General features: G+C 45.7%; 1 protein-coding gene across 4 annotated transcripts in view; it reads left to right on the top strand.

Annotated features, from left to right (window-relative positions):
- LOC135090055 (uncharacterized) overlaps positions 1 to 10000 on the top strand; it is an 89377-nt gene that overhangs the window by 18487 nt on the left and 60890 nt on the right. For all 4 annotated transcript variants that reach the window (XR_010261749.1, XM_063986310.1, XM_063986309.1 and 1 more), the window contains 2 exons: positions 891 to 2633; positions 8473 to 8551. Coding sequence is in view for 3 of the 4 variants with exons in the window: in XM_063986310.1 (XP_063842380.1) it covers positions 1064 to 2633; positions 8473 to 8551 (1649 nt within the window). In the remaining variant the exon portion in view is untranslated. The remainder of the gene's footprint in view (positions 1 to 890; positions 2634 to 8472; positions 8552 to 10000) is intronic.

Genomic DNA, 10000 nt, shown 5'->3' with positions numbered 1-10000 from the left:
CACTGTTATTATGTTCCGGGAACTGAACACTATCAGCTATTTGTCACGGCGTCCTCGTGTGTGTGTGTGTGTGTGTGTGTGTGTGTGTGTGTGTGTGTGTGTGTGTGTGTGTGTGTGTGTGTGTGTGTGTGTGTGTGTGTGTGTGTTCCTAGTTCGTGGAATTTGTACGAAGGTTGATCATAATAACATAAAAACATAAGAAAATAAGGGAAGCTGCAAGAAGCCATCAGGCCTGCACGTGGCCTGTATGAAACATACCTATTTCCACCTATCATCCCCATTCATGAATTTGTCAGATCTTTTAAAGCTCGAGGTAGACTCGATGAGGTAGGTTTACTGAGGCGGACTGAGAGGATACGAGGCAAGGAGAGATGAATGTGACCTCAGAGGCTGTACTGGTTCCTTCCCAGCTGGCGGATGAAAGTTGTCACCCCGGTGTGGAGCGAGGGACGTGTTTACAGTATGTGTGTGTGTGTGTTGAGGAAGGTTAGGAGGAGAGGACGGCTACACACACACACACACACACACACAAACTTATCATTAGTATACTGTACCTACAAGCAGCAAGATCATGTCAACATGGGGAAAGAGGAGGAGGAGGAGGAGGAGGAGGAGAGAGAGAGAGAGAGAGAGAGAGAGAGAGAGAGAGAGAGAGAGAGAGAGAGAGAGAGAGAGAGAGAGAGAGAGAGAGAGAGAGAGAGAGAGAGTTAGCCTAAACTGGAGTGGGGCGGACAGGACCAGCTTTGTGGAAGAAATTCAAAGGTAAACTGGGACCTGAAGGCCTCTAATCAGTGCCAATAAAGATAGAGTGAACGGACGAGACATTCACATCCACTGCACTTAACTTTATCACCAGTGTTCTCATTGAAACCTTTTGTCTGTTATTGCAGGACGCGAGGTGAGGGTCGGGGAGCGAAGGCTGTGCTGACATACAACAAGAGAGCACCGGAACATTACTGTCTGAATGAACAACACTGGGACTACAATGCGAGGCACCAGCGACCTTTTGGTTAACACACCGCCGGTCCAGGATCCCTTGAGGTGAGGCGAGGTGGTGGTGGTGATGGTGATGGTGGTGCCGCGGCGCAATGGAGCGATGGTAGCGATGGGCTGGCGGCCGGCGTGGTATGCCGCATTTTCCTTCCTGCTGGTGCTGCTCTCCAGTCAAGGGGCGAGGACCCAACTCCCCGGGGCCCACGCGGAGGCCCTGGAGGAGGACTACACCTCACTGGCATACGACTACCCGGCAGGGGACCTTGATTATTACGAATATGTGGACTACGATAGCCATTTCGTACCCAACCTGGCTAACACCACTCTGTACAAGTGCCGCTGTCAGGTGGACCAGGTGTGGGGCGACGACCGGTGCCAGGACGCCACCACCTACGTCACTGTCATTGACTTCTGGACCAAGCACTATGTCCTGGCTAACGCCAGTGACTTTGGCGAGGTGGAGGTGGGCGAGGTGATGTGTCCCGAGGGACACGTCAAGGTGGTTCTGGACTATAACAGTGGACTCCGTGATGGCTTCTCCCTGCTTGAGAACGGCGGACTGTTCTGGCGCGATGACACCTTCCCCGACTATTGCATTGAACACACCCTGGACTCCAGCGGGAAGCCCACGTCCATGGAGGCACACGTCTGCCTGCCGCCCCCGCCCATATCTCTGTGCTGCCCGCCGGGACACGCCTTGCTCCCCAACGGCACATGCTACCCAGACGCCGCCGCCGTGGACGTGCCGCTGTCCATGGAGGTGGAGGGGCAACACGCCACGTGGATCATCGAGAGTGAAGGCGTGGTGACCAACATCTCGTGTGGCCCCGAGGACACCTACTACAGGAGACTGACGGAGGCCAACGTGACTCTGGTGTACCACCCGCGGGGCGTCTTGCTGCAGTGGCTGCCGCACACCCTGAGCAACCAGCCCAGGGACAGACACCAGTACTGCCTGGGAGTGGAGGTCGGAGATCCCGGCCACGCCCCGCAGTACTCTACACTATTCTGCTACAAGGACTTAATCGCTGCCCACCACGAGGCGTGCTACAACGCCACCTGCGTCAGGAAGTGCTGCCCGGAGCACAACATCATGCATGACGTGGAATGCGTCCCAGTGCACGACCCCAGCAAGGAGTGGACGCCAAAGTTCCACCGGCGGGAATCCCTCAGCCCTGACGCGCCGCCCCCTGAGGACTTGACCATCGTGCACGGGATGCCGCTCTGTGAATCCTTCTTCAAGCTGCATCCTGACAAGACGGAGGATGACCGCTACTACTTGCTGGAGGACGGCAAGATGCACGCCCCGTCCTTCCCAGGCTCCTACTCCGCCATGCAGTATTGCATCGACAACTTCATTGGCAAGGACCACCCGCTGCAGGAACACGCGCTGCTCTGCTTCATGGATGAGACACCTTGCACCAGGGTGCAGTCCATGGCCTACCCCGCCCTGCTGGCCGTGTCCTGCGTGTTCCTGACCATCACGCTGCTGGTGTACGTGAGTGTGCCCGAGCTGCACGCCAAGGTGCACGGCAAGTGTTTGGTGTCGCACGTGACGGCGCTGCTGCTCGCCTACCTCTGCCTCATCATCGTGCAGTGGGCCTCAGGACGACTCCCCGACGCCGCCTGCAAGATTATGGGTACGTGGCGTGCCATTGTTATGTGTTTCTGAGTATCCTGATGTGTCTCTGTGTGTCCTGGTGTGTACTGTGTGTCCTGGTGTGTCCCTTTGTGTCCTGGTGTGTCCCTTTGTGTCCTGGTGTGTCTCTGTGTGTCCTATTGTGTCTCTGTGTGTCCTACTGTGTCTCTGTGTGTCCTGGTGTATCCTGTATGTTCCTGTGTGTGTTCTGTGTGTTCCTGTGTGTTCTTTGCGTTCCTGTGTGTTCTGTGTGTGTTCCTGTGTGTTCCTTTGGTTTATGTGTGTTCTTATGTGTTCCTGTGTTTTCTTGCGTGTTCTGGTGTGTTCTGTGTGTGTTTCTGTGTGTCCTGGTGTGTTCCTGTGTTTTCTCTGTGTGTTCCTGTATGTTTTATGTGTGTTCCTTTATGTGTTTCTGTGTGTTTCTGTGTGTTCTGGTATGTTCCTATGTGTTCATGTGTGTTTTTTTGTGCCTGCAGTATTATGCGTCAGTGGCCTCCCTCTATTTCCATTAGTGTGTGTGTGTGTGTGTGTGTGTGTGTGTGTGTGTGTGTGTGTGTGTGTGTGTGTGTGTGTGTGTGTGTGTGTGTGTTTGGCCACCCAAATTCCCCAATTCATGAGGTCAGTGATGCCCTGATGCTGAGGCACCAAGACTGTATTGTGAGTCGCAGAGTTCAGGGAAGGCAAGGGCGGCTGGGCAGGGTCGGGATGTCACACAGTTTGCCATACACAACGATTAAGTATTCAAAATATCACTGGACTCTGTCTTTTTACTCACAAATTCATGTTACTGGTGTAAATATTTGATCAGTGGAGAAATACATTGTTACTTTTTTCAGATTTTTCTCACAAGTTCGCGTTACTAATGTGAACATTTCATGTGGAAAGGAAAAGTTTAATAATCTTGTTCAAGTTTGTGTTGTGCAAATATTTGATCCGGAAGAATTGTTACTTTTCATAATTTTCTCACTAGTTCGTATTATTTTGTGTGGAAAAAAATATTTCAGTAATTTTGCTCATAAGTTTGTAACATTAATGTAAATATTTGAGATGGCAAAAAATGGTATGGTAATTTTGCTCTCAGGTTCGTATCATTAGCGCAAATATTTGGTGTTGACATTGAGTTTCCCGCCATCATTTAAGTCAGCCAATCACCGACTTCCAAGCAGCTTCGTCACCCAATGACATTATCTTTAAAGAATGATATGAATTTTTTTTTAGCAAAATGGCTTTAGGAATGTAAGGTTATTTTGCAGACCATAACAGATCCGCTCACGTCTTCTGTAATGCAAGATCATTGGCCATGGAAATAATTTTGATAAATTAACCGAAGTTTGCTCGTATACAATAAAAAAGAAAAAAAACTACTATGCACTGTCTGGAAAATTACGAAGGAAACTAAAACTCTCTACCGTATATCGTCTGGAAAATTATGAATGAAATGAAACCAAAACTAAAAAAAAAAAGGTATGAATGACGCGCTGAACCATATGAAAGTCGCGACAAGAAAAGAAAAGAAGTCATTCAGATCAAAAGTCACTTTATGGTTTATGAAACAAGTCTGGCTTTCATTCGTTTTTTCCTACTTATTTCCCACCTGGTGCAACAACAGTTTTTATTATTACAAGTTTTTGGCGTTACCGGGCGTGCTGCTGGTAGAACTTGGATGTAAGAACATAAGAACATAAGGGAAGGTGCAAGAAGCCTACAGGTGGCAGTCCCTGCATGGAATTTATCTAGCTATTTTCACCTATCATCCTCATCCATGAATTTATTTAATCTTTTAAAGGTCCCTAATGACTCGGCACTAACAGCCTGATTACTGAATTTATTCCATTCATCTTCCACTCTATTTGAGAACCAATTCCTTCTTATTTCTTCTTTAACTTTATCAAGCTTGAATCCATTACTTCTTGTTCTATCCTGATTTTTTATATTAAGTTGCTTATGTCACCCATGTTATAACTCTATACCGCTTAAAAACCTCTACTATATCTCCCTTTAATCTACGCTTCGCCAAGGAATATGAATGTAAAAGCTTCTGTTTCCTTTAGTGAGGAATTCTTTTCGTCATTGATGACTGAAAAGAGCGGATAGTGCAAGGGAATCATGAAGGAAAATACAGGGGATCGAGAGTATAGGAAGAATAAAGACGATAAGGGATAAGACTATTCTCTCTCTCCTAACTCCTCGTGTTCTCTCCTGATCCATTCCTTTAATAAATTGTAGTAGTGATTTTAACCTAAATACATTCTAATAGTAACTTCAACAAATGATGTGTAAGTTTTTCATACTGGAAGCGTATTTCATATCATTTGGAAAATTTTTACGACTAGTCCAGGGAACAGACTTTTCCTGTTTTCCAACTGTTTTAGTCTTGCATCATTACATCATTGTGTTTTTACATTGCTGCTGCTGCTGCTGCTGCTGCTGCTGCTGCTGCTGCTGCTGCTGCTGCTGCTGCTGCTGCTGCTGCTGCTACTACTACTACTACTACTACTACTACTACTACTACTACTACTACTACTATTACTACTACTACTACTATTACTACTACTACTACTACTACTACTAATAATAATAATAATAATAATAATAATAATAATTAACATAGATTCCCTAAGAAACCGACAAAAGAAAATGATCTTTGATGATGCTAAATGAAAGTCATAAGTTGACACAAAGAAACACAAAGAAACAAGAGCATACGTGTTAGCCCCCACGAGAGAGAGAGAGAGAGAGAGAGAGAGAGAGAGAGAGAGAGAGAGAGAGAGAGAGAGAGAGAGAGAGAGAGAGAGAGAGAGAGAGAGAGAGAGAACTACATTATTTTATGAGGTGAGAGGCATAGGTTAACAAAGGGAAAGGCTTCCGGCAGGAAGGAAAGGTAGATGCTGACAGACGGAATTAATAGAATTTGACCAGACAAGGTGCAAGCACGGAGGCACAGTTTCGGAGAACAATATGAGGGACCCCATCAAGTCCCTAAGCCTTCTGAGGGTTTAGGCCAGCGAGGCCATGGAAAACATCATTAGGAAAGATCTTAATGGGAGGCATGAAGTAGTCTAAGGGTGAAGGAGAGGGAGGAATAAGCCCTGAATCATCCAAAGTAGCGTTTTTAGTAAAGAACTGAGCGAAGCTTTAGTTTTAGAGATAGATGAGATGAAAGTGGTGCCATCAGGTTGAAATAAAGGAGGAAAAGATAAGCTTATGACTCGTGACTCATGGCTGGGTGCCATAAGTCACCAGGGGAGTTAGATCTAGAGAAATTTTGACATTTTCTATTGATGAAATAGTTTTTGGCTAGTTGGAGAACAGTCTTGGCATGAATACAGGCAGAAATATAAAGCACATGAGATTCAGATAATGGGAGGCTCAAGTACCTTTAGTGGGCCACCTCTATATCATGTATAGCACGAGAACAAGCTGTTAACCTTCCAAACCAAGGTTTGGAATGTTTATGCCGAGAGAAAGAGTGAGGAATGTATGCCTCCATGCCAGACACTCACCTCTGTTACGCCTTCAGCACACATAGACTTGTCTCTGAAACGGAAGCAGTAGTCAGTCCATGGGACTTCCGCTCTGGGGTGATCCTGAGTAGGAACTGGAACAATAGGACAAAATACAGGTATGAGATTATGATAAAAGGAGCCCAACAGAGAAAACATAATGAGGATTAGAAGTTAGTTAAGATTGTTAGGGTTAATGTCTTCCTCCAAATGTAATTTTTTTTTTTTACTGATGAAGAAGAAAAGCAAGAACAGACAATAAACAAGATTATCTACAGGTGGAATTACCCGCCCGCCTGATTTTTTTATATTTTTTTATTTAAGGAGGGTTGGTGACCGGCAGGAGCCAAAGGAGCTTGTAGATTGAGCCACTCCTCTCTGTGTTGTTTTTGCTTGCTGCTGCTGCTGCTGCTGCTGTTGTTGTTGTTGTTGTTGTTGTTGTTGTTGTTGTTGTTGTTGGGATATGACACGCTACACACAAAAATAGTCACATCCATCTGTACCAGTCATCATCACCACCTATATTGCTTCCATTACCTTCACTAGTGGCATTATTTCCACCATTACCATTATTACCATCAGTACCATCACCACCAGCGAGAGAGAGAGAGAGAGAGAGAGAGAGAGAGAGAGAGAGAGAGAGAGAGAGAGAGAGAGAGAGAGAGAGAATCACCTCTATATAAGACATTTAATTGTGTTTCCTGAAGGTCAAACTAACAAACGCCCATGGACTGACCACCTATAGATGAACATCTTCCCTCCAAACGTTAAAAGTTTTCCCTGTATTGATGAAGAAGAGAAGCGAGAACAGACAGTAAACAAGAAGATCAGGTACAGAGAAAATTACTTGCCTACTTGCTTTTATTTTTATTAATTTTTTGTTTTTTTGGGGGGACTGCAGGAGTTAGGGAACTTGTAGATGCAGTCTCTCTCTCTCTCTCTCTCTCTCTCTCTCTCTCTCTCTCTCTCTCTCTCTCTCTCTCTCTCTCTCTCTCTCTCTCTCTCTCTCTCTCTCTCTCTCTCTCTCTCTCTCTCTCTCTCTGGTTTTTGTATTGTTGTTGATGATGATGATGATGATGATGATGATGATGATGATGATGATGATGTTGTTGTTGTTGTTGTTGTTGTTGTTGTTGTTGTTGTTGTTGTTTTCTACTTTTTCTTTTTCTTGTCCTTTTTTTTATTTCCACTCCTCTTCCTCCTCCTCTTCCTTCTCCTCCTGGCGATCAGCTGTGACACACTAGACACACTACACGCAAGAATCATTTCATCCATCTGTACTAAACATTATCACCAGCTTCCCTACATTGCCTCTCCCTCAGCCCTCCCCTTCAGCATCAGTTATCACCAGCCCTGCTATTATTTCCATCACTATCATTATTACCATCAGTACTCCTATCACCAGCTGTCCTACGTCTTTAATTCTGGTTGATGCCTCTGGCTCTATTCTTCATGACCAGCATATTCAGTGGGCCTTTTTATCTACACACACCCTTTTTAATTGTAGCCCTTCGCCTCTCATGCATATACGAAGAAAAAAAAAAAAAAAAAAACCCTCTCTATTTCTATCACTCTTCTCACTATTATCCACTTCATATCTCTTCTCTCATCCACACACACACACACACACACACACACACACACACACACACACACACACACACACACACACACACACACACACACACACACACACACACACACACACACACACACACACACACACACACACATATACACACACACACACACATCCATCTTATCAAAAGACATCAACATACTAACATTTAAGACTGAAGAGAAAAAAAATAATCGCCGTACGTACGTATATACTCGTTAATTTTTTCCTTACTTTCTAAAAATAAATGTATAAATAAAATACCAAACTGTAGAAAGACTTAATTATCGGACTGCTGTGGCTTCAGGTCTGGTGAAGTGCTGTGGTGCAAGTTAAGAGTACATCACTGAGATGCCACTGACAGGAAAAAGAGTAATGGAGTGATACAAATGTTTTAGTGTCTGTGGTTTTACTTTTCCTCAACAGAATGGTCCAGGGTTGTCCAGATCAAGCAACAAGTATCATTATCTCGTTGCCAGTTTTGAAACCACTGATAGCCAAAAGGATTTTTTTTTCTGTCATTGCAAAGCGACAAGGTGTTATGGGTTTTTTTTTTATTAGTGTCTCTGGTTTCAATTTTGCCCAACAGAATTATCCAAGATTGCTCAGACGAAGTAACAAGTGTCATTATCTCATTAGCAATCAAAGAGTTAAGACAAATAATAGAAAAAAAAAATACCGCCCATTAATTAATTTCGCTTCCGTCTCTCCTTCCACAGCTTCCCTCATCCACGTCAGCTTCCTGGCCGCCTTCTTCTGGCTAAACGTGATGTGCTTCGACATCTGGTGGACGCTCAAGTGAGTGTTGCGTTGTGTTGCAGTGCTCGTATGTTGCTCCAGCCCTCCATCGTGCATCCTGGAGGAGGAGGGCTGTGTGGCAGGTGTTAATGTGTGTGGTGCTCTAATATCTCTATGCTTTCCTCCTCCTCCTCCTCCTCCTCCTCCTCCTCCTCCTCCTCCTCCTCCTCCTCCTCCTCCTCCTCCTCCTCATCATCATCATCATCATCATCATCATCATCATCATCATCATCTTCTTCTTCTTCTTCTTCTTCTTCTTCTTCTTCTTCTTCTTCTTCTTCTTCTTCTTCTTCTTCTTCTTCTTCTTCTTCTTCTTCTTCTTCTTCTTCTTTCACTTCCTCTCCCTCTTCCACTTCCTCTTTCTCTTCCTCCTCTTCTATTTCCTTCTCTTCTATTTCCTCCTTCATCTCCTCCTCCTTCTCCTCCTCCTCCTCCTCCTCCTCCTCCTCCTCCTCCTCCTCCTCCTCCTCCTCCTCCTCCTCCTCCTCCTCCTCCTCATCTATTGTTTCACTGCAGAACAAAAGCCTGCCACTCAACCATCTTCACTTCTGTCAGGCTTTCATCTGTTCCAGCCAAACTTCTTACCTCATCTCTCCATCCAGTTCTCTGTCTCGTTTGCTTTCTTTTTGTCATTCCTTGGTTGTCATTCCGTTACTCTAATTAATCTATTATCAGTTTGGCCCTTGAGGTGTCCATGTTTATTTTTTTCTTTCAATTGTAACAATATCATCACCCCAATTCATGGTGTTCTTTTTCTTATTTGTCCATGTTAGACGAAGCATTGTTCATTCCAAGTACGAGTGGAGTGCGAGATGACAGGAGAGGGGGTAGAAGGAGGAGAAAGAAGAGGAGGAGGAGGAGCAGGAGGAGGAGGAGGAGGAGGAGGAGGAGAAGGAGTATCCAGTATGTAGGAAAGGACGGGGACGGGAGGAAATATGAGGGTAGATGAGGAGGAGGAAAGAACGAGGTTTGTGTGCAGTGAGGAAAGGGACCAGGTTCAGAGTGAGATAAATAATTATGAACGATAAACGGAGTTCTTACCGTTATACTGTGGGTTATCAGGTGGGGATGGTGTGTTGGTGGAGGTGGTAATGTAAGAGGACATGGTGGTGTCAGGTGCAGAGGTGTGAGATTCGCGGGGCAGCTGAACGTGACTGTATGATTGTTTACCCCCGCGTCAGTCAGGGAGGCTCTCAGCGCAGCCTTGAAGCTCGGCGAAGATGGCTGGCACCTCACTGACACATGACTGGCGGGGCGCACTGTACTGGACGCTGGAGAAGGAAAGCTGCGGGAAATACGAGAGGAATCGCAGGCTGCAATAAAGATATGGATCAACCAAGACTGCCTTGCGCACCACGCTGGGTGACGCGTCACCATGGAAGTCACCTGCAGCGCCGTCAAGTCTGAGGCGAGCTGGAGGAACAAGCTGCCGCCACGCCGCTGTTTGTT

Source organism: Scylla paramamosain, chromosome 34 (assembly GCF_035594125.1).
Source record: "Scylla paramamosain isolate STU-SP2022 chromosome 34, ASM3559412v1, whole genome shotgun sequence".
Lineage (NCBI taxonomy): Eukaryota > Metazoa > Arthropoda > Malacostraca > Decapoda > Portunidae > Scylla > Scylla paramamosain.
This window is presented reverse-complemented; position numbering and strand designations above follow the sequence as displayed.